Genomic DNA, 25317 nt, shown 5'->3' with positions numbered 1-25317 from the left:
TGAACATTGGGCAGGAAAGAATGATCTCATCTGTGCTATCCTTCCTGGTTGTAGACGAGGCATAAAATTTTCTACTTTTCTGTTTGTTTATTTTAAGAGGAACTAAACAAAGCTGCCTATTGTTGCCTGTTCTGTCTGCCCTTTCAGTAGAACCTTTGGTTATAGTTATTTGGCAAAACCAAACCAAAAGGATCTTTCATGTCTCAAACATGTCTCAACTCTTTTCTGATGATACAGCATTTAGAAAATGCTTAAGAAGCAATTAAAATACTGAATAAATATGGAGAGATAGCAGTTCTGTGAAATTTATGGTAAATTAGAAATGCTCATACATACATACATAGTTTATTCACAGCAAAAGCCAGCAATCTAATACAGTAGTCAAACTGAATTTGTCGGAATCCATAAAACGATAAGCATATATGAAATGTATAAAATAAAAATACAAAATAGTGCATGCAAGTAAACATGTTAAATCTTATAGCAGAAATGCTCATAATTAATAGATATTACAGTAATTGTTCCCTTCCCATTGAATTCAAAGGAGACAAGAGCTTAATCATGTAATCATTTTGTATTGATTTATTGCAATTAACTTCATCTGGGCTGTGTGGTCATTATGTGGTCCTTCTAATAAAGGAGGACTTTACGAAAATTCTAGGATTTTAAGTCTAGTGCATGTAAGCATAGTATATCTGTCAAAACTAAGGGAACTTTGGACAACATTTGTCCAAACACAAACCTGTGCAAACACTGGTGTCATCTTCAGAGGCTCTACTTCAGGTGCCCCTATCATCTGAGGGGAACCTGAGAAAGGGCCTTCTCCATTGTGGCACTAACATTTATGAAATTCTTTCCTCTTCTGTCATTGACTTCTGTCAGCAAGTGAAGAAACGCAAGGGAAAAAAAGACTCTGAAACTAAGACAGATGTTTATGCAGTTTTTGTTAAAATGATATTCAAAGCTAATCTTTATTCTTAAACTTTTATTTACAGTGTTATCTTAATATTAGTAGGTGATTTAGTTAAAAATTCATGTAATTCAGATCAGGTCACCTGTTAGCTCCACTCACCCCTTTCCTAGTAGAATTGTAGTGTATCAGTGTATTAGTGTTCCACTCCCCTACCACTGTAGCTTTAGTGTTGTAGTAATAGAAAAACAATAAAATCTTTATATATAAAAAGCAAGTGAAGTCTTTTCTGTTTTCTGTCAGCAAGTGAAGTCTTTTTTGTCTTGTCTGGTATTCCTTCCTTGATTCTCATTAAATTCCTTTCCATTCACATGCCTGTCTGTTGTGTTGGTTTTTTAACTTTTTATTTTTCAGTATTCATTAACAGTATAAACAGAAAAACAAGAAAATCTAGAACTGCTACAAATATCCAGTTCTGTCCCCCCCCTTACCTCAATCTGTTGCCTGCTTATATTACTGCCAAAAATATTTTAATGACATCAATAAAAATATTGTCTTACATTTGTTTGGTTTTTCTGAATTTAGAGATTTTCCTTCCAAAAATGTGATGATGGGCCACCATTCTTCTAAAAATGTATTCTCTTTTTGTCTCCCTTCTTGAGTTCTGATTTCTTGTGACAGTTTATTGATAATTATGAGATCCCAAACTTTCTGAATCCAGACCTGTCCAGATGGGAGTCCTGGTTTCTTCCACTGACGTGTAATGACAAGACGAGCAGCCGCTAATAAATTCTGGATTATCTCTCTATAAGAGTATATCACATCTCCATCATTTATGTATCTTAAGTACATTGTCATTGTGTCAAAACTTAGCTCATATCCAATAATCTTTATGGTTACATTAATCAATCTCTGGAACATGCATTTTAGTACAGGTCCACCACGTGTAAAAATATGTACCTACTTCAGAACATCCTTTCCAACATAATCCTTGACCAGTCTTATATATATTTCTCATTTAACTTGGGGTTAACATGTACAAAACCTTTTGCATCAAAATATAATGAATCTATAATTCTACAGAAATTTGGTCCAAAATCCATCACTTTCAAAAGATGTTTTAGGAATGGCCATTTCAATCTATCAAAGGCCTTATCTGCATCGACAGATAGGATCAACGATGGGACTTTAAATTTCTAGGCATGTTGCATAATATTTAACAGTCTCCTTATGTTATCAGCTATATGATGTCCTTTAATAAATCCTGTTCGTTCCTCTTGGATATATTTAGCAATAAATGAATTTAATCTATTTGCTATAATAGATGTAAAGATTTCTCCATCTTGATTTATGAAAGAAATAGGTTGGCAAGATTGAGGAGATGATAGATCTTTTCCTGGTTTAGGAATAGTAATGATTTTTATAATTTCCCAAGGTTCAGGTATTTGTTCTCTAGGACATCATTAGATACCCAACATAGGAGACATATTTTTTTCTCAAAAATGTTCATAAATTCAAGATGGGAATCCATCCATCTTTGGCGTCTTCCCATTTTTAAAGTTTTTGCTAACGTTTTGCACTTCTTATTTTGTAATTGGTTGTTCCATTATTTGCTTCTGTTCTTCCATAAATTGTATGTACATTTGAATAAAAGGTGTAATATTTAGCTGTAGGATATAGATTTTTCCAACACTGATTGCAATTTGCAACATTTATTTAATATAAGTTCCTTGTCTTTAAAATGCAGAAACTTTACTGTTATATGTCTGGGAGTCCCAGTAGATACTTTCATGTGGGACTTAACTCTGTGTGATCTTCAATCCATACTGCATCTTCAGACACTTCCAATTTAAAAGTTTCCTTAAGCCATCCAGCTATAGAATTCTCCATACCTTTTCCCACATCTTCTTTAAAGCCTCTGAAACGTAAATTGCAATGCCTGGCAATAGTTTTCTGCATAATCCAGTTCATTTTTCAACTACTGGTTTGACTTTTCAAGTTTACTTACTTTACAAGCTGTAGAAATCACAAAGTCTATTGTATCAAGGCGTCTCAATTTACGAATAACTCTTCCAGCTCATTCTTAGTAATACAGACAGAGGCTTCTGTTTAATTGTGAATGCCTGGTAGCCATCTAGGTTTTCTCTTCTTTTCCCTTCCAAGCTTAGATGAGTCACACTAGCTTCAACAAATTCAAAACAGCTCTTCAATTTTTTTCCTCTAGTTGATGAAGCTTTAGATACCATATCTCCTTATATTAAAGTTGCTGCTTATGATCTTTTACCAGTTTAGGAGGCAAAAATTGCTGTACTGGAGGGGAGCTGTGGACTCAGCCAGCCATCTTCCTCGATGACATCACCCCCCCCCCCCAATGCCAGGCTGTTTTGATTATTTTGTGTGTGTGTGTGTGTGTGTGTGTGCGCACACACACTTTAGCATATTAGCAAACCCTAATTTTGGTGAAAAGGCAGCCTAAAAATATTTCAAATAAAATAAATAAACCTTAGCCCTTGGCTTTCTTAAGAGCCTTTTATTTCTGGGCCGTTTAGCAAACTGTTCTGAGGCTAAATGTAGTTGATCTCAGTTGTTATTGGACTATTTTAGTAAGTAGCTCGTGGGGTGATTTTCATTTTATGCCCCCCAATAAAATGCCACTACAAACTGGCTCCATGCTAGGGTATAAATCTTAGAAGATGTTAACTGTATACATAAAAACTTGCTTCATACCATGTCAGATTACCTGCTTAATGTCATTCACTCTGAGCCGCTCCTCAGATGTAGAACAGAGAAACATGTTTAAATGTGAGTGGCTGCTTGTCATCTCAGAGTATCTGAGTGAGATTAAGCTGTAGAGTTGTTTTAATTGGCTATAGGAAGATAAAATAACATTCCGTGGAAAAATATTTGTGCTTTGCTGTGAACATGTATTTATTTATTTATCTTGATGGATTTATTTATTTTGCTTTCAGGTGGGTGGGGGTGATATTTTAAGCTGCTTTGAGTCCACATTGAGTACCCAAATATTACTTGATATGATCCCCAGCCACGTAAACACAAATAAAGCAAGGCTTCATTGGTTTTTATCTGATAATATTTCGAAGATTGCATGTCAAGTGCTGAATTTTTTATTATTGTATTTTATGTTTGACTAAACTGTATGCTTGTCTAAAGATAATAATAATAATAATAATAATAATAATAATAATAATAATAATAATAATAATAATAATAGAAGAGATTGGATTCATACCCCGCCCTTCACTTGGAGTCTCAGAGCGGTTTACAAACTCTTTTCCCTTCCCCTCCCCACAACAGACACCCTGTGAGGTGGGTGGGGCTGAGAGAACTCTGACACAAACTGCTCTTTTTCAAGGACAGCTGTGCCAGAGCTTGTGACTGACCCAAGGTCACATCAGCAGGTGCAAGTGGAGGAGTGGGGAATCAAACCCGGTTCTCCCAGATTAGAGTCCGCGCACTTAACCACTACACCAAACAACAACTACTATAACTACCCAAACAAATACTTAGAGAGGATTGTATTTTCATGTTAAATCTCAACATTGTCTAGTGGCCTTTGTTACTGATTGTTATTTGTGTAGGAATTATAAAGTAGTGTTGTGCTACTGTTTGGAGGGGGGGTCATGTCATGACCATTGCTCTGATTCAGCTAAACTAAATCTTTTGAGTATGAATGTATGAAGCTGCCTTATACCAGGTCAAACCATTGGTCTTTGTAGCTCAGTAATTTGTACACTTATTGACAGTGCTTCTGCAGGCCTGCATGCCAGTGGTCTTTCCTCATACCTGCTACCTGAGATCCTTTAATTGGAAATGTTAGGCATTGAACCTGGACACACAAAGCAAGTTTTCAACTACTGAGCCATGGCCGCATTTTGTCAATTGGTTCCCACTGTTCTGTAAAATCAGTTTCACAATGATGTTGTTAGAGAATAAGCTTGATATTTGCTTTATGGACTGCATATTGCTACACACAATGGACTGTGCACATACACATAGGCTCCGAAAGCTGTACACTTAAAGTCACCTGTTGTGATGCCACACATAGAAGGTGCCTGCACATGCCTTACATGTAAATAAGGTTTCAGCTACACAGTTGCCCAGCCTGGTGAAGAAGCACACACCTCCATTATTGTGAGCAATGAGAAACAACAACCTCGAGAAGAGACAGCCCCCATTGCAGAACTGTTTGTAGTCACATACTACCCATCGTCTGCTTTGTTCCTGCATTGGTATTTCCTGCCATATGGACATTTGGTTATCAGTAGAATGTCCAGCTTCATCAGCACTACAATGGAGCATCCTGACGCCTAGGTTTTCACACCTATCCAGATGCCATACTCTGAGTAAGGTTTTAGGTTACAATATTGGCCACCCCTTCAGGTAACCTCCCCTTCCCATGGGCAACCAGTAGGATTGTTTTTGGGACGGACTAACAGGTAGGTGGGTCAAGAGGTTGGCACAGTTACCACCCATCTCTTGGACCCGCTATAAAAGGAAAGAACCATTCACCTGGTCCTTCCTAGCTAGCAATCCCCGCATCAACCCCTATCTGCTTTTACTCTCCTTGAGTCCCCCTCGCTATCCCCAACCCTTGCTTCTACTTTGATCTCTTGATCTGCAGTCAAGAAACCCACACGTGCTGGCTGGTTCTGGTCATGTGTGAATTCTCTTTGTTTTCCATTTCTTCCCCTCCATTCTTCATTGGAACAACCAAGCTGCAAGACAGATAAGTATCGCCAACCATCACCCCTACTTGCTAATGCAAAAGTGCTTATTTCTTACTGTAAATCTTAGAAACTTGATTGAATGTGTGAGTGCATCAGTATTGTTTGTATGAGATATATTTTTAAGTAAAAGACATCTATTTTAACTACAACAGCCTCGAATCCTTTACTGGTAACGCTTGGTGGGAACCTTGGTATAAACTGGCAAGAACCCATTTATAAATTGCCAATTGCTGTAAATAAAGCAATTCAGCTAAAAATGTGATTTGTTCTGGTTTTTGTTCTTGCTTTTCACATGGTTCCAGTAAAAATTCCCAGTGGTATCAGGATGGTCTGCATAGCCATTTGTTCTTGCTGACACATTATAGAACAGAAATGATTGATTATAACACACAAGTGTGTGTGTGGCTTATATGGCATACAAAATGCATATGATGGATTTTTGGTGGCAATGATTTACAGACATATGGCTTGTCAAACACTGGTTTATAAACCCTTTCAAAGGTGTATTATGACTTAATGGCTTAGTACTCTAAAAAGGCCACAAAGTACAGTTGCCAACCTCCAAGTGGCACCTGGAAATCTCCCTCTATTACAGTTGATTTCCATATGATGACCAAGATATTTTCCCCTGGAAAAAATGGCTGCTTTGGAGGGTGGACTCTATGGCATTAGATCCTGCTGAGGTCCCTGCCTTCCCCAAACCCTGCCCTCCCCAAATCTGCAGGTTTTCCCCAACCCAGAACTGGCAACCCCACCAAAAGACACATTACTTTATAAAAAACTGTTCACAGACTTCTATGGGATCCCCCCCCTCCCATGTGATGGTGATTGGTCTTTATAAATGAGTCTTAGTTCAGGCTATTTATATGAGAAGGCATGGAGGAACACAATTGCAACTGAATAAAATAATGTAAACTTGCACAATGAGAACTGACTCCAGTGAAAGAATTAGTATGTAATTATTCCAAAATATTTTGATAGCTGTCTTGAAGAATAGTAATATTGTCTTGGTATAGACATGTCATTAATTAATACTGATTGATAGAACAGCCTCAGTTTTTGATACTATCATGATTTGATAGATCATATTGCTTTATTGACTGATATTTTGAATGTTGGGTACTGAAATGAACAGTTTCTGTTTATTTCTTCTTGGCCTAGAAAAAAAAATATCACTATTTTATCTCAACTACCATTGTGTCATGCTTTCATTTAATGGCAATATTTTGTTGTTGTGGACCAGAGAAGGGAATGTACATTGTTCTAGCAGGATGTGTCAACTAGCATATCTGATTAGGTTTATCTTCATGATCTGAAAGAGCTACTTTGTATTGTTTTTATCTTTACTGACTGGACTAACTAAGGAATAGCTGTTTATCTTTTTTAAAGTATGAATGGTAACTAGTGGAATGTTAAGCATGTATAATCCTTTTGTGGCATTCTATTTATTTTTGTTGTCATTGCAAGAAATAGTGTTAAATGTTTAGTGCCTTTTCAAAGATCCTTGGAATCCCTTGAAATTTGTGCACTTGTTTTTAACTGGCTGTGGATTGATTATTGAATATGCATTGTCAATATAATTTTATTTGAGGTCTCTGGAAGAAACATTTAATATCATATTTCATTCACTAAGTTTTCCTGGCTGTCTGCTGTTTGGTTTTAATACGGTACACTATTCTGCAAAATCTTAGTATAGTGATGTTTTATAAGTAATTGGTGACTTCAGAGTGCTCTTAAATCTGCCTTCAGAGTGTTTTAATGGTATTAATGTGCTGGTGCACTTTCATATCTAACTCTGATTAACACATAACTTTGATATGCTACTGAACTCAAACTTTGAAAGTATTAAAAGCTTCCACAAATAGAAAGCTTGTTTCTGAAAAGGAGATGCCTGTTGTCTATGACCAAACTGTGTGTGTGTGTGTGTGTGTGTGTGTGTAAATATAAAATTCTTTGCCAATCCTCAGTGCTTGTCTTCATATGATTAATTTTTTCTGTGAGGTTTAAACAATTGAAGAGAGATGTTTTTAAAATTTGAGGTTAAATCACTGCTCTGCATATTTATTGCTCTGATCACAAACCTTATTTTTTCATACTTATTTACATACATTGTTCATCTGTTACCTTTTCCTTTTTCATTATTAATTTTGCAAGCTCAGCATTTTTATCTAATTTAACATTTTCATATTTTTAAAGGTCCCCAGGTGCATCCAATTTTTCAACTTTACCAAAGATCTCTCCATCTCTATCAAATAATTATAACAACATCAACAACAGAAAGTAAGCAACACATCTTAAGAACTTTTAATCATCCAAGTATGATTTGGAAGGAAGATTGTTTTATAATTTTAGATATATAACTTGGATGGACTTCATTATTGCCAGGTGCAGTGATGCCAGGACTTAATAGTCTAGACTCTGGTGTGTTGAGAGAAACTGAAAAAGGAAGATCATTTTTTCTTTTCTTTTTTTAAGTGCCTTGATACTGTAATGTACAATATCATATCACAGGCTGTTTTGGGATTATTGCATTTTTTAAAAAAGCAAGAGTGGCCTATGTGGAACAGTATTCATGTGATTTACTGCTCAGGCTCTCCTAGTGTTTGGTAGATTTTGGAGTTCAGCATCAGGTTTTGTGACCTCCGGAAGCACGGAGGTTGCACGTCATGGCAAGTAACAGTTCAGTCAAATTCATTACTTTTTTTTAAGGCATACTTTTCTACATTTCCCTAACAAATATTTTCCATAATAAAGATATAATAAAAAGATCTATTGGTTTATCATATTGTCATATTAATTTATAAACATATAATGCAGATGCTCCTTGTTTTCTGCAACCTGCTGCCAATATGAAAGGTTTATTAAATAGTTCTGACAGGAAGACGGCCATAAGAGCACACAAATTCATCTTTGCTGTTTAATCATAAAATCTCACCTTGTGGCTGGCTATAAATTAAATGTGAAAATGTATCAATATTTAAAAGTAATATAACCACTAAATATTTTATACAATATCTTCCAGTTAAATACTGCATTTATGAGAAGGGAGTTTTCGTAAGGGGTGAAGTGGCACTTGTGTTTCTACTAATTGTGAGTAGCCCCAACTCTCTGTTAAACAAATACATGTATTTAACTGCAGTCTATCATATTCTGTGTGTGTGTGTGTGTGTGTGTGTATGTAGAAAATACAGAAAAGTTGTATTTCTGATGTATATAAGCAATCTTTACTAAAGAAAATTGATCATATCCTTTTATTAGAATACTGATAGTCTTTTATTAGAGTACTGTTAGTTGAAAATAAAATCACTGAAACTATGGGGCAGTCACCTTGTACTTAAACCTTGTTTTAAAATAAAAATTATAAATTCTCAGGTCAACAGAAATGCTTGTATGGGGGGGGGGGTAGCCACGCATGTTTCATGGAACTGTCCATCAACTAACAAAATGTTACCTCTCACCTTCTTGAAATTTCAAGGTAAAGGTATGCTTACAAAGAAGGATTTGATTATAGCGTCAGATGTAAGCTTTCACTTTAAACTTTTAAGAACCTCCTGAGGACTCCTTTAAACTTTTAAGGACTGCTCCCAAAGGCCCTTTGACTTTCAGGAACATCGGGGAGGGGGAATTACTGGGGGATTTGTTGGGTGGGGAACCAACAAGCCCCATTTCATGTTTAGAATTCCTGATGTGCATGGCAAGAATGTCAGCCACTTTGGTTCCCCACTGGGGAGAAAGGCAGGGTACAAATGAAGTAAATAATAAAGTTTTCCTCTGTTAGAACAGTATTTTCTGTATTTAGGCACATATGCATGGATTTAGGTATCCATGGGACATTCTGTAGCACTCTGATTTCCATATGCAACTGTAATATTTACTACTGGGCACCGAAGCATCTATACTTTTTGAATCTTTCCCCCCCTTGGACTCTTAAAAGTACAATATCATCAAGACTGTTTTTGGCCACTTGGTATTGTGGATTTAAAAACATCTCAAACATGAAGTACGCATTTTGTAAGTGTGTTATAAATTTAGATTGTAATATGCAGTAGTGAACAAAATTCTTATTAATGTTTTTCACAAATTCATCTAGAAGTCAATGTAACAGCTAATTTAGACAGCATAACTTGTCTTTTAATCTGTTTCTAAAGGACCTATAGTAACCTTCTGAATAAATTATATATCTATAGATTACTAGATTAATACACAGTTGCATTTTCCTAAACGTGTCTAATATTCAGTAATGGGCAACTAAAACGATGCTTTTCACAGATGTGTTCTCTACAGTGATGACGAAACACATTCCCCTATAATTACTGACTGTTTTAATTAGGGTGATGTGGCTATTGAGATAATTTCACTTAAAAGAAAATTGAGACTTTTTGAGCTGCAGTGGTAGTGAGAAAGAAAAGGAGCTTTTATATGAAATTTTATTGGACGTCTTCTCCTTTTTTATAAATAAAAGGATTGGTAAAAGTAGCTGCTGCTTATAGCAACCTGACGCTTAAGAGCTCACTTCTGGTTCTTGACTGGCATACTTCCGTGTTCGTAAATCTACAGAAATCTTAGTTTTACCAGACATACCTTATGGCTACCATTGCCATTAATAACATTGATATTCACATACTTCAGTTTGATGTTACCTTCTTCATTAAAGACATTCAGGATCACCTCTCAACTTTTTCTCTCACCCCAAAACCCTCTGCTTTCAAGAACCTTGTTACACTTGTATCTGGTTTACCAGAAGGCATTGATACATCCTTTCAATATTATACTTGTGAGCACCCACATGCATTGAAAGTGCATTCCCCTGAATGAAAACAGAGATAATAGTGCTGGCACATCACTGGGTCAAACGTTCCCCTCAGTTCTTTACTTGGCCTTCACAGACATGGCTACACTATAGCTTATTCACATTTCATCTTTTCCCCCTCAGTTGCAACAAACGTGTTAGCTGCCGAATAACCTGTGGCTTCATTTTGATATTTGTCTTGTAAGAAAAGTAAAAGTTATTGTATTATTTTCATAAGTGTTTTACAATAAAACAAGCAAATTATACCTTCTCCCCCATTCCCAGTATTAGTCCCCATGGCTTGTGAACCATTTAGCCCAAAATAAGAGTTCTTTAATGTTCTAAGGGCCAACCAGGGAGAAGACCAATTAATTAGCAAGCATATTTTCTGAGTCAGAAGTGTGTTCTTTCTTGTCAGAAAGCCAATAATAAAAGAAGTTAAATGCAGCTTGTAGAACGTATTAGGTTGGATCCCATTGAAAAGATCCACACAGGCAAGCTGTGATAGATTTTTGCTTAATCTCCTCCCGTGGCAGCCTTCCCAACTGTCCATTCATGTTGCCCATGTTCTCCACCAGCAACATTTTTAGGGGCATTTCAGGCTGTTGCAGGAAGGGAAAGGCAGGAAACTCATGCTTCCGTGCACAGAAATTTTAGACCTTGTATTGCATTTAGTGTGTGCATTTAGTGCATCTTCAGGCTGCCTTCTGTGTTTTGCTTATTTGACTGACCTAGTGGTATATCTAAGAATTCTCAGTGTACCAGGCCAGTGAAGTCAGGGTGGCCTTTGAAATTTTGGTTGTCACCTATAACTAAAATTTCAGAGGGTAGTCATGTTGGTCTGCTGTAGAACAGCTAGATTCAAGTCCAGTAGCACCTTAGAGACCAACACTTCCTGACATGGAAACAGACTCTGGGACTAGAGCCTGCAACAAACCAAGATGCCAACTCTGTTCCCATATGCCCTCTGACAACACAATCAGCAGACCCAACACCACCAGCCATAGCGTCTCAAGTTCATTCACTTGTTCATCTTCCAAGGTTATATATGCCATCAAACGTTAGCAATTCCCTTCCACTCTTTTCATCAGATAAATAGGTCATTCCCTACCCGAAAGAATAAACGGACTTAAATCCAACATAAAACCCACAACATTCAAAACCAGTGAGAGAACGTTTTAATCTTTCAGGTCATTCCATTACTTAAGGGTGGCAGTCAAGCAGTTCAGTAGAGATTGCTGAACTTGAATTTATTCTCAAATTCAGAACAATGGACTCCCATGGACATAGGATTCTTATCGCACTGCAGTTGCTTATTTTCTGGCCCCAAGGATTTCCCCTCTGCTCTAATCAAGCTGATTACAATGTACATTGTACCTCTGCATCTTGATCAAGCTGTTCCTTCTTTGGAACACCCCTCCCACCTTCTGACTGGGGGATTATAAAGACTCAGGGATCTGCATTCCTACTTGTATCTGGTGAAGGGAACACTGACTCTCGAAAACTTATACCCTGAAAATCCTGTTGATCTCTAAGGTGCTACTGGACCCAAATCTTTTTTTTAATAATATATTTATTGGGTTTTTATAGATATTAAACACACATCACAGAAACACACAAAAAACAGAAATAGACATAGACAAACATTACAGCTATTTTTCTCAACACATCGCAGTGCACAAACAACTTGGTTGTAAGTAAATGTAGTATGAATCCTCTCTATTTTAATACTAACCAACTAACATTTCGCTTTCCGTGACTCAAGTTCCTCTCGGCTTGATCTACCAAAATAGTTATACACTACAATGTACACTTTATTACCACTAAACAGTCTTCTTATCCCTAAAGTAATATAACTAGTTGAGAAATCACAAGCTAATTTTCTATTTAAATCACTTATATGTCAAGGATTAACTTTCATTCTAATTTTAGGAAAAGATTATATATTCAACTGGAACATTCAAATAACAGTTGTCTACCAAATATACTTTATCCACTTATTAGTTCTCATTTACAGTACCATTCCTACTACTTTCCATTATTACTACTTGCCACTCTAGTCCCAAACACAGATATCACAATCAATTTAATTTACGTAACCAAATAGTTAAAATATAAACCTTAAACAGTCTAAACCATAATAATACTAAAATAATGCTAAAATTTAACTACAATAAATCCCAATTTCAATTAATTTATCTATGATAGGGTTATCTATGATAGGAAGCAAGATTGGAAATATAGAGTTTTTATTTTCACCACTATTTTTACAGAGACTTGTATATAGCAGCTAAGCTACCACAACTAACTTTTATCTCTTATTTTTTATCTTTTATTTTTCCCTAATATATCTAGACATTTTAATACTATCCAAACAGTTAATACTAATACATAAATAAAAAGTTATGAAAATATTACAGCCTAAAAATATAAGGTTTCCATTCCTCCTATCCTAATGTTTATCTATCACTAGTTCTCATTTACCATATTTACCATGTTTCCAATCCTTCTCCATACAATATAACCACCTAAGAAGAAAAAGGGTACAAAAGAAGGAAAAAGGAAAAAAGGAAAATCAAAAAGAAAGAAGAAAAGAAGAAAGAGAGAGAAATATGTTTTCCACTTTCCATACAACAGAAAAATTACTGGCATACAACTGGTAATTGGCAACCCATTACAATAACGCTGTGTTCTATTTACTGGCATACAACTGGTAATTGGCAACCCATTACAATAACGCTGTGTTCTATTTCCTTTTTATTCCAGCCATTTATATTAATCAGACAAATTGCTTAAACATAACTTTTGTATCTTTTTTCCTCCCATCTCTCCATAGCTTCTGTCCTTTTTTCATTCTCTTGTCGTACGTATATGTCGTACTCTTGTCGTACGTATATGTCGTACATTCTTGTATTCTTGTGGTTTAATTTCCAAATGGTCTCTTCCATATTCCCTTAAATCAAATCTCCGTCTTTTGAAAACCTGTGGTTTCTTTTAACTTTTTTTCTCTTGTTGGCTTCTTCTTTCTCAGAGGAGGGCTTAGCAAAAGTATTTATTTGTGCCTCCCAAAAACATTTAGGAATATCAGCCTCCTGTGACTCATCTGTGGGCAGAGGCTGGGTAAGAGATGACTCTCTCTCCTGATCAAATTTCTGCGCTTCACCCCGTCTCTGCGTTGATTGTAATTCATCTTTATTATCCTTTACCTCCAAAGATATACTCTGGGGATTTCTCAAAAGGTTCTCACAAGCTAATTTAAATGCTTGTCCCACTTCTTCTATCAAAATTTTCTGAAATTGTTCCAAAGTAATGTCACAGATTTTTGTGTCCTCATCTATTTCCTCATTAACATTCACCGACTCCATTTCCTCACCTCAACACTCTAACATACATAAATTTTCAATTAAGCAAACTCATAGATATTTCAATGAATCTTTCATATTGATGTTCTTTCATTGTGCTACGAACATAGTTCTTAAAGGATAGTGATATTTTCAGCAAAAGCATTAATTGTCTCTTACCCCCATCAAGCCTCGTCACTCTCTATACCCAAGCATGTTTACAGCTGCTTTTTCCTTCGGAAGGGGAATATTCACGGGGGGTATAGGAATCAATTCTCCTTAATTTCGACTTGAGTATACGCAAGATAAACTCTTCAATGCGATCCGATGTTTCGAATATAATTCAGAAAGAAAAGAAAGCTTTAAAAAACGGCTGGTCGCTGTTATGCAGGAACATAGTGGCCATGTCTCTGCTCCTCAAACGCTCCCACTTCAAGCCAAAACCGGTCTCACGCCCGCCCTGTCGAGGACGGGGGGGACTGGACCAAGCCTCCTTCCACTTGGTCTCTCTCCGAGAAACCAAGCGGAGCCCATCCAACATCCGGTGGGCTCCAAAAAGAATGCAAGAGAATCAGGCGACTCGGTAGCTCCTGAAAAACCGGTCTCACACCTGCCCTGCCGAGGACAGGGGGGGACTGGACCAAGCCTCCTGCCACTTGGTCTCCCTCCGAGAAGCCAAGCGGAGCCCATCCGACATCCGGGGGGCTCCAAAAAGAATGCAAGAGAATCAGGCGACTCGGGAGCTCCCGAAGTTGCCCGTCACAGCACCGTACCAGAACCAGATCTAAGGAAGCTCTACTGGACCCAAATCTATTTATTCTATGACTAAAGTATAATTTACTTCCCCATTTCTATTGTATTCATTCTTAATTATAGCAGATTGTAAAAGGAACAGACTTTGTTGCTTGTGGTGCCTTAAGTCTGAGTGTGTGAAACTTGAAGAAAGAAAGAATGAGCTATGGGCTTACTCTTGTTAATCATGGAAAGAGACAGAAGAAGTCTAATGGCCTATTTTAGTGTTATGCAGTGTGTTTGAAGAGGTAATAAGGTTTTGCAAATGTTTTTTGTTAACACTGAATTTCAATTCATCTGCATACTAGAGTTGCCAGGAGCTGGAGGAAGGCCCAGGTGATGTGGCCAGCGATGTGGCCACATCACATCATCATGCTGCGATGTCACAGCAACATTCTGGTACTTGGGCAAAAGCTCTATGGTAAAAATGGCTTTTAACATAGAATTTTTGCCCAGATACCAAAGCATCGCCCAGACTGCCTTTGTGATGACATCACTTCCTGTGCGTGCTGGAAGTGATGTCACCAGCAAAGTTGCGTAGGCCTTCCTCTTTATCCTGGTGAGTCCCCCCACTGGCAGCTGATTAGTGGCAGAGGACCCCCGCCTCCACTGGGGGAGGCTGGCTACCCTACTGCATACTCAGTTAATTTAGTCAGCCATTTATTTGTATTAAAGTACGATATATTTTTAAAATCTTAGTCATAAATCCTGCAACTACTTTGTAAAATTTTTGTTTTCATAACAGTGTGAAAAACTCAAACTATTGCCTGCCCTCATACACTGCTTATAAGAATTATGATTACTCAGAGCCAGGAAGACACAATGAACAGCCTGGTCTTTGTGGTCTAAGTAACTTGGGGAATACATGTTTCATGAACTCAGCAATTCAGGTAGGTATTTCAAGGTTGCATAAACTTTCTTGTAGCAATAAGTTTCATTGAAGAATTATTCATTGGAAAGTGAAAACTTTTGGAGACACTGTCAAGACTACAGAATTTTTGCCTTGATTTATATGGTAAAATTAATTTCTCATTGCTATTCTGGGTGCTTCACAGATTTATAAATTCAGTATAAAGTCCTGTTATGTAAGACATCTGTTTGCAGATTGAAGTGCTACTAGAATCAAGCTAGATTTTATTTTATTCTTTGGGATCTGATTGTTTAGCCAGAGGGCATTGATATGGTAAAAAGGTAAAAGTAAAGGTTTCCCTTGCTCGAAAGCCAGTCGAATGCGACTCTGTTTCCAAACCAAAGAGCCAGCGCTATCCAAAGACATTTCCGTGGTCATGTGGCTGGCATGACTAAACGCCAAGGCACACAGAACACTGTTACCTTCCCACCAAAGCTGTACCTATTTATCTACTTGCAATTTCTTGCTTTCAAACTGCTAGGTTGGCAGGAGCTGGGGCCAGAGACAGGAGCTCACTCTGTTATGTGGCACTCGGGTCTCGAACTGCTGAGCTACTGACCTTCCGGTCATCTACTTGGTTTTAGAGAGACACTTCAGTACTCCTAATAGCTAGGTGAGGATAAGAAAGTAAAATGGGAAGTTAATAGGAAGCAATGAAAACAGAGCATGGAATTAAACAGGTAATGTGAATGCTGCTTGTTATGCACATACATTTTATCTACATCCATTTGCAGTGTCTGAGCAACACTCCTCCGCTCACAGAGTACTTCCTCAATGATAAGTATCAAGAAGAACTGAATCTTGACAATCCATTGGGAATGCGAGGTGAAATTGCCAAATCGTATGCAGAGCTCATCAAACAGATGTGGTCTGGAAAATACAGCTATGTTACTCCAAGGGCATTTAAGGCAAGTATGAGTGTACTTCAAACTTTTGAAGACAAAAAAATGAAAAGTTCAATCATCTATTTAAAAGATTCATGAAATCTGAAGTGTTCACATTTGGGGGGGGGGGATGTCATATTTTTTTTGCTTCACTACTTTTTATTTTGGTCACGAGTAGATCATTGTTGTTCTATCCATAACCAAACTCATCAAAATCTAGAATTATCTTACCCTTAGGGGAAAGGACATCAAAGACTGAATTATCTGGTCTGCTTCCCATTGTTCAGCTCCTAGTGATTCTGACTGGTCATCACTTCCTTCCTTCCTTTGCTACTACAATATGAGTATAAATCATCTTGCCCAGAAAGAAGCATAGGGAAGATGAGCTGATCAAAGATGACAGCATGAAATGAGTTGAGGAAAAAATGTAAACTCATGGATTAGCCTATGAAAAGTACAGAAGTTAAGCATCTGAACCCTGGTGGTAGATGTATTTTTACTGTTTTGGGCAGTATCTTTAATAGAGAGGCAATTCATGAATATAATGCTCATCTTTTCTCAAAATTGTATTTCCAGTTTGTCTGTATCAAAAATATTGGCATGATTAGGTTTGGTCTGAAATTCAAGCCCTACCTTGTTCACATTGAGATAGACTATTGGATTATATGTTTTTTTTAAATCATATTATTTGTTTTTTCACTGGTTTTTATTTCATAAATGCTATTTCATTATTCCAGTTTAAACTTTTTTTTACAGCTTTGCTTTTGAACTATTAAGAGATAATCCAAGAAACAAAACACAATATACTTTTGTATAATTATTGGTTACATTTTTATTTCATCCTTTTCTCTGAGGATCTTTGGGTAATGATGTGCATGGACCCCTCCTCTTTTATGATGACTAATAATGTGTGATGGTGACTGTCTAAAGAACACCCAGGAGCTTCATGACAGTGGTGATTTAAACCTTGGCCTTGTTGTTTCTAGTCCAGCACTCTAACTACAATAGAGTGTCAGGATTAGTAATTAACCCTTCCACTTGCCTAACTGCAAGGAATTAAATATTTAGCATTATCACTGCTGATGCAAAGATAGTGTTGGTAGCAAATAGGAAGACTTTTAAACTGCACTCTGAGCTTTAATAGGATTGGCTGCAATGATTGAAATTATATGATTCATGCTTATGCATTGTTTGTAGCCTATGTTCTCACCTTCTATTCCAGGTGGCACTCTTTTTGTTTGGAACTTGCTTAATCCTTTTAATTATCTTCCTTTTATTTTATACTGATTTTCTTCTGGCTTTCATTTTTCAGTAAAGGTTACTTTTCCCTTACTGAGGCTATGTCAATACATACCATGTGGCATTTGCATCAAGTCATGTGACATCAGCATTGTAATCTTGTGTTGTGTTCTCTAGACACAGGTTGGACGATTTGCACCACAGTTTTCTGGGTATCAGCAACAAGATTGCCAAGAACTATTAGCCTTTCTTCTTGATGGCCTGCATGAGGATTTGAATCGAATTAGAAAAAAGCCTTACATTCAATTAAAAGATGCCGATGGAAGGCCAGATAAGGTAATGTTTCGTTTTAAAGAATCATTGTATTTCTTTTTGGAGTCTATTTGCTAGTTATTAAAGTATTAAAGAGAGTCATCAAAATGGTTGCCTACATGAAACAATCTTTTGGATAACCCCTTTGACCTACATGTAGTTTCAGTGTATCCAGAGTCTATAAAGAATCTTTCCCCAGACCTAATGTACTGCATTGATTGCTCCCTTCATCAATCCAGACACTTTATTTCTGTGATCAACCTCTCAATTTCTTAAATGCTAAAAAGGGCATTGAAATTAACTAATCAGCCTTTTTCAAATCAGTCTGTATACAGTATAAGCCTTTTTCAAATTAGTCTGTATACAGTAGACTTCTCAAATGGTCAATTATCATATTTCCACAGTTTCTTGTATTTTTTGTTAACAGGCCAAACTACAAAGCTTAGGCAGCTGATATTGTTAAAACTGCAGAATCAATTTGTGGATAATGTTGGGTAGCACTGACCAAAAGGAGTATCTTACCATGGTTTTTGAGACTGAAACTTATGTGTGATTGACATCATTGTTTTGGAGCGTAACATTATATCAATTACGTTAGAGAGCGGCTTATTATGACAATGTAAACATCTTGCTTTTGAATTCCTCTTCTAGAAATCTCAGGCAGTGTTCAGTCTTCCACTGGTTTTTGAAAGGTTTCTCAATTGCTTAGTTATTGTACACTCTTGCATTTCTCTCCAGGCAACACTTGTGTCTTTATTGTTGCAGTTCATCATTGATCTTCTTTGCAGTCCCACATGGGGACTGCGCATGAGCAAGCCTGCCTATGGAGAGGTTTTCTAGCATAAAGCCTCTGGGGTGCACTGTGTGCTGGAGCCAGAAACTCCTTTCCCACTAGTGACCACATGCTCCTGCACTCCAGCACCCCCATCCTTGGTTCCTCTTTTGCCACTGAAAGAGAAGGTACCTCAGAACCGACAGAGGCATTCACTCCCGGGTCTGAGATCCCCTCTGGCTTCAATGTCCAAGGGAGAAATAGAGATGTTTCTTCCAGCAGGACAAATTCGGTGATTTGCAGAACCCAAGCAGATGGCTGCAGTTCCACGGTCCCAGTTGCATCCTTTAGTGCATTGGCCTTTGCAGCCTTACCTTATGTCACCAGCCTACCTTTCAGAGTGGGGTGACAACATTGCTCTGAACCCTTGGGATACAATTCCATTACCCACACAGTACCGTTACCTGCACCAGGTCTCCTCCTACCTTTCTTCAGCTACAGTGTCTTTAGACCTTGGTCACCTGTGCCAGAGGAAAAAGGGGGAGGACAAGGCAATGGATTCTGACAGATCTGACACTGCATCCGATCCGAGGCTGGATGAATCTTCACCTATCTCCCCCACTGAAGATCTTCATATGTTTGGAAAACTAATACTCTGTATGGCCCAATCACTACACATTGAAATTGCTACTTTGGAGCACAGGCTAAAGGACCTGAGCTGCCTTTATTCTGAGTCCCCTGGCATGATTGCCTTACTGGTTCTGGAGGGCTTTGAGGACTTAATCCAAGAACTGTGGCAGAAACCTGCTTTCCTACAACTCACTTCTAGGAGAGTCGAGCACTTCTATAGAATTAAGAAGGAACCTTTCAGTTATCTGACAACCCATCCCCCCATCTTCCTTGGGTGCAGAAGAAATGCAGCCCAAGGGATGTCAGACCAACTATTCAGCACCCACTGATAGGACAGAAAACTTGGAACATAAGTTTTATTCATCCTCGGAGCTGAGCTTTAAGATTGGGGATGTCCGGGTACTAACTTTTCCTTTGGGAAAAGATGCTTCCGTACCTGGAGTACTTTTACCTGAACACTCATTGAGGTTCTGCACATAGGGGCTATTAAACTTTCAAAACAGCAAATTAATGCAGGCTACCATTCTGCTGACTCTGCAGTTTGAGCCATGGCAAGTTCAGTTGTACTCCAAATGCATGCCGAGTTAAGGTCAACTGCTCTTCCCCTGGAAACCAAGCAGAAGATTGAGGATGTGCCCGTTGAGGGCTCAGTGCTTTTTTTGGCCAGAAGAGATGAAACTTTGTCCCTAATAAAGAAGAACAAGCAGACCGCCAAGTCATTGGGAGTATCACGTTCAGCCCCATCTCAATTTAAGCAGAGACCTTTCATGCGCTAACCCAGGCATTCCTATTCCAGGGAGTATTGCTGTTGTAGCCCATCCCAGGCCTTATATACTCGCCCTAAGCAGTACACCCCTCTACAAGGTTATGCCACGTGTAAGGGCTCTAGCAGATCTAGACAAGTCCACCAACCAGCCACTTCCCACCAGGGAGGCTGTTCAGTCTCAGAGGCCATCCTTCTGACTAGATACTTCTACTTCTGTCAAGTTTGGTGACAGGTTAGCGCAGTTTTATTCCACCTGGGTGGCCATTATGTCTAATGAATGGGTTCTTTCCATTGTTAGGTTATAAATTAGAGTATAAGGATATACCCTCTTGTTTTTCATCTCCCAAGGTGGTCAGTAGTACAGTGCCAGGTTTATCTGAGGCTCTGGCTGCCTTACTCAAGAAAGGGGCTATTAAGGAGGTGTCAGATTCTCAGGCTCTGTAAGTGTTTTTCTCATGCATGTTCCTGATGGATAAAAAGGATGGGGGGGTCAGACCCATTTTGGATCTTAGAAACCTAAATGTTTTGTTACATGTTTCAGAATTTCAAATGCTTTCCCTCCCATCAGTTCTGCAAGTATTCTTTGAAGCGAAAATTCCCCCCCACAAACCTCTTGAGTGACTGGAATCGTGCTTAGAGAGGGAGACCTCTCTGATGTATTTAGATAAGCAGAGGAGGGAGGAGGGAGAGAGAGAAAGAGACAATTGTAAATGGATACTTGGAAGCGAAAAGCTGTGGGAGATATCCATGAGTATTTAAGCGACTAAACAGCGTGTAAGGGATTTTCAGAGCCGGGGAGAAAACGATTTTATATTGGAATTAAAGTGTGAAAATGGTGGACACTCCAAAAAAGTCAGCGAAAACAACTCCGAGAAGAAGGGAAGTGAAAGTTATAGAACTCAGAGCAGAAGCCACCAAGCCGATTCTTGAGCAACTTGTTGGTATTAACCATCAGCTTGCCAAGATAAATCAACAACTCGTGTCCCGGCAGCTGCATTTGGCAACAATAGCAGAAAAGATGGAACAGAGGGCTGTCAAAGCAAAAGAGATGGACACTAAAACTAACAGTGATCTCAAAGAGACAAGGAGGGAAAGCATGAGAGAAACAGAAAAGATTTACAAGGACTTAACTCCTTCCCGGCAGATACCCGCACGGGTAGGGCGGGATATAAATCCCAAAATAAATAAATAAAATAAATAAATGTTTTTAGAAAGTATTGTCTTAAATTCGGCTGATAGAAAAGAGCTTGAATCTGACCTCAAGATCAAGAAGACTGTGAGATGCCACTGGGCCCCGAGGATGAGACCAAGAGGGAAGATGCTTAAGATTGGCAGTGTTATCCCTTTGGAGACAGAGGAGGGTTGCAGAATTTCGAGTGAACGTCTAAGAAGCCATCAAGACTTTACAGAGAATTAGCATAGATGTAAAGGTGGAAGGACTCTGAAAATTGCCCTTACGAAGAGAGCTGGAGGAGATGCTCTGGAAATCTTCTCATAACAAGTAATAAACTAACACATAAGCTTAGAAAGACAGAAGCTGATTTCACACTAGAGCTGCCTCGATGTTGCACCGCCGTTTGTCCTGATACTATTGGTCAATTGCACACCTGAAGCTGCGGGGCTGCATTTTGACTCGCGGCTTCACCCGATTTCCCCCGCAGTTTCGTGATCCTGTTTTTTGAGGATCACAAAACTGCAGAGGAAATCGGGCGAAGCCGCGGGTCAAAATGCAGCCCCGCTGGTATAACTGGACAAACTCCAGTTGCTAACAGGAGGAAAACATCCTGGCTGTTTAATGAAGGCTTCAAGCGTGGAAGAGGGCAGCTAAACCTTTGCATGACATGGAGGTAAAGACCATCCCAAAGGAAGCGGTGGGAGAGCGAGAGCCTGCTCCATCCACCTTGGCAAAGGAGCTGAGGCTGGGAGGTGGTGCTGTGCCAGGCACAGCTGGCATCAATCTGGGGTTTAGTCGGGGACAGGGAAGGAGCCCACCCACCCGCCGGAGCTGCCTGCTCGCAACAATCCCCAAGAAGAACCCCCCACGCCAAAGAAACCACTTTTTTTAAAAGGGGGAGGGCAGGAGGGATTGGCTGCATGGAGTCTCGCTCTGGATTTGCTTGGCTAAAAGTCCAGAGCAGCTGTGTGCCTGTGTGTGTAAAGGCAGGGGAGCAGAGATTAATTACAAAGGAGCCAACAAAAAAATCAAGCCCAAAGGAAACTCCTCTGTTTGCAGGTGTGGGGGGGATCACTTTGAAGAGTGGAGGCGCCCCAAAGAGAACTGTTTGGCCTGCAGCTCCGCTACTCCCCTCCCCACTTTTTTGCCTCTTCCTCCTGTCTTGCACCTGACAAGAGAGCTTCCCTTTTAATGGGCAGCCTCAGGCAGAGCCAGGCGCCTCCAGTTCAGGCAGGCAGTGCACTGGACGGGGAGGGAGAAGCAACAGGAGGTGGAGGAGGAGAAGCAGAGGGTGCTTTGAAGGAGTGGTGGGGTTGGCAGGAGGAGCAGCAGCAGCAGCGGGGTTGGCAGGTGGAGGGAGCTGCTGCCAGGAGGAGCAACAGCAGCAGCCGCGGCCTAGATGGGCGAGGTGGGGCGGCAGGCTTTCTCCCAGCCTCTGCAAGCCCAGGAATGGTGGGGCGGCAGGCTTTCTCCCGACCTCCACACCCAGGCACAGCCCGGGAAAGGCGGGGGAGAGCTTCTACTTACCTTGCTTCTTCTGGTTCCTCGTGGCCCAACTGAGGGCTGCTGGGAGCAGGGGTTGGGGCTTGGTCATGTGCCCACCCCCTCGGCTCCTCACTACCAGAGCGCCGCTCCTCCGCGCTCCGGCTCCAACCGACCCCTGGACATTAACACAAACCAATTCTTGACACAATGCTCTTTGCAGCAAAGTCGTCTATAGCCTCTTGCTGGAAAGACGCTAACCCACCTACCTTACAGCTATGGTTTTGCAAATTGTGGGATCAATATCTCATGGAATGTGTTACACAGAAATTAAATGCTTCCTCTTCGTCACCTGCTAAATCTTTATTTAACGAGAAATGGTTCCCGATACTCAATTTTCTCTCACGTGAGGAACTTATGTCTCCCTCTTGGTCTCAGCGCACACAAACACAACCTTTATTGGCATATAAAATCAATGAGATAAAACTTCGTCAATCTTGGTCTCAACTACAACAACGGGCGTGAGCAATTCAGCTGTAATATGAATTCTCTTGACTCTCTTGCATGTTCAAAAAAAGTCACTACCCTAAGTATGGTTTTGTTTTCCACCAGAATTTAGGTTTACTTTGTTAATTGCTACGATTACTATGCTAATTGTATAATCCAACCATGAATCGGCAAATTTACAGTTGTTCTACCTGGAATATATGAAATCTGTTGGGTAAAGTTCAATGTTATTCCATCTTTGAATGTATTAATGTTGCATTGTTACATCTTTTTAGCTACAACTTTTTGCAATTTATCTAATGTTGTATGTCTTTATTACCAATAAAAGTTTAATTTTTAAAAATCTGTTAGAATTGTGGGCAGTTCGACGCACCCTTAGCAGTTTTGCAGATATCCCTCGAAACCGATCCATCCTTACTCAGACAGACAACACAGTTACAGTGTTCTGTCTGAACAAGCAGGGGGGTACAGTCTCCAGGAGATTGTGCAGGAAATCCACTATGGTCTGGTCTATGACACTGGAGCTCAACACTTCTCTTTATGCCATCCAGATTTCTGGAAGCCTTAATATGGAGGCTGATAGGCTAAGCAGGACTGAGATGGTCTCTCATGAATGGTTCATCACGAATGTTTACGAAGAATCGATTTTTGCTCTTTGGGGTCTCCCAGACATAGATCTGCTTGCCTCACAGGAGAACATGAAGGCTGCCAAGTTTTGCTCCTGGGCAGGGACAGGTCAGGGCTTTCTGGGAGATGTCTTCCAGCTTATCTGGACAGGCATTCTGTTCTGTGCATTTCCCCCCTTCTCACTCCTCATCAGGGTTATAGAAAAGGCCAGGAGAGAAGGGTCAGATATGATCCTTATAGCTCCTTTCTGGCCCCACTAGATCTGGTTCCCGGTGCTAATAGACATGGCCCAAGGTCACTACATTCCTCTTCCAAGACAACCAGATCTAATTAGCATCAATTGGGTGCTGCATCCTAATGTAGGTCATCTCAATTTGATGGCACGGAGGTTCTGGATAGGGACCTAATATTTACACGGGAAATGAATGGGGTTCTTTTTGCGGTCTTATCGACCTGCCATATGTATAAGTGGACTCAGTTTTCACATTGGTGTCAGGTGAAGAAAATATCTCCTGCTAAGCATTCCTTTGAAGTGATATTTGACTACCTACTGTCTCTAAGAGCTTGGTGTTCTCCTTCCTTAAATTACACCTTGTAGCCATTTCATGCTGTCATGTAGGAGTTGAAGGGTAATCAGTTTTCTCTTACTATATGTTCCCCAGAGAGCACTGCGGTCAGGGTCCCAAAATCGACTGGCCCTCCCGGGTCTCAAGGATGCCAGGCTGGCCATAACCAGGGCCAGGGCTTTCTCTGTGGCAGCTCTGTTCTGGTGGAACAAGATCCCAAAAGAGATTATGGCCCTGCGGGACCTTATGCAGTTCTGCAGGGCCTGCAAGACGGAGCTCTTCCACCAGGCCTTCAATCAAGGAGACACCCATCAATAGCTGAAAGATAGAGAACCCTGTCCCCTGGAGTTACCAACAACAGCCTGTGCCAGCTGTATAAAGGAAAAGATCTATGAGCCGACTATGAGGATAGATCATAGAATAATGGCTGTCACTGTTAAACAATAATGTTTACTAGCACTTTATAATGTCAGATGGTTTTAGAAGGTTTTAGGATTTTTTTACTGTTATTTATGTGTTTTTATTTTCATGTAAGCCACCCTGAGCTGGCCTTGGCTGGGACAGCAGAGTATAAATGTGATATATAAATAAATAAATATATCTAAGAGATTCCTGAAGGGCTTATTCAATCCTTCTCCTCCTCAAGACCCACTGGTACCGCATTGGTCTCCTTCTGTAGTTTTGGCCCATCTAGTGCTTAAGCTCTTTGAGCCCTTGGCTACTTGTTCCTTGGCAGAACTGTCCAAGAAGGTCTTTTTCTTAGTGGCCATTACTTCATCTAGGAGGATCAGTGAGTTTGGCACCTTAAGGATTGACACACACACATACACGCACACCATTCTCTGGTGGTCCTGGGAGTGGGGCAGTC

General features: G+C 39.5%; 1 protein-coding gene across 3 annotated transcripts in view; it reads left to right on the top strand.

Moving 5' to 3' along the window:
* USP15 (ubiquitin specific peptidase 15) overlaps positions 1-25317 on the top strand; it is a 110398-nt gene that overhangs the window by 50360 nt on the left and 34721 nt on the right. Inside the window, exons 7-10 of one of the 3 annotated variants that reach the window (XM_015419512.1) lie at positions 7855-7938; positions 15326-15470; positions 16225-16398; positions 17791-17949. In XM_015419512.1, coding sequence (XP_015274998.1) covers positions 7855-7938; positions 15326-15470; positions 16225-16398; positions 17791-17949 — 562 coding nt within the window. Of the gene's footprint in view, positions 1-7854; positions 7939-8680; positions 8749-15325; positions 15471-16224; positions 16399-17790; positions 17950-25317 lie in introns of those variants that run through there. The other 2 variants (XR_001482735.1, XM_015419589.1) reach the window with 2 other exon arrangements.

The sequence above is a fragment of the Gekko japonicus genome, unplaced genomic scaffold (assembly GCF_001447785.1).
Source record: "Gekko japonicus isolate JY-2015 unplaced genomic scaffold, Gekko_japonicus_V1.1 scaffold282, whole genome shotgun sequence".
Classification (NCBI taxonomy): domain Eukaryota; kingdom Metazoa; phylum Chordata; class Lepidosauria; order Squamata; family Gekkonidae; genus Gekko; species Gekko japonicus.
The sequence above is the reverse complement of the archived record's forward strand: the minus strand, read 5'-3'. Positions and strand labels throughout refer to the sequence as shown.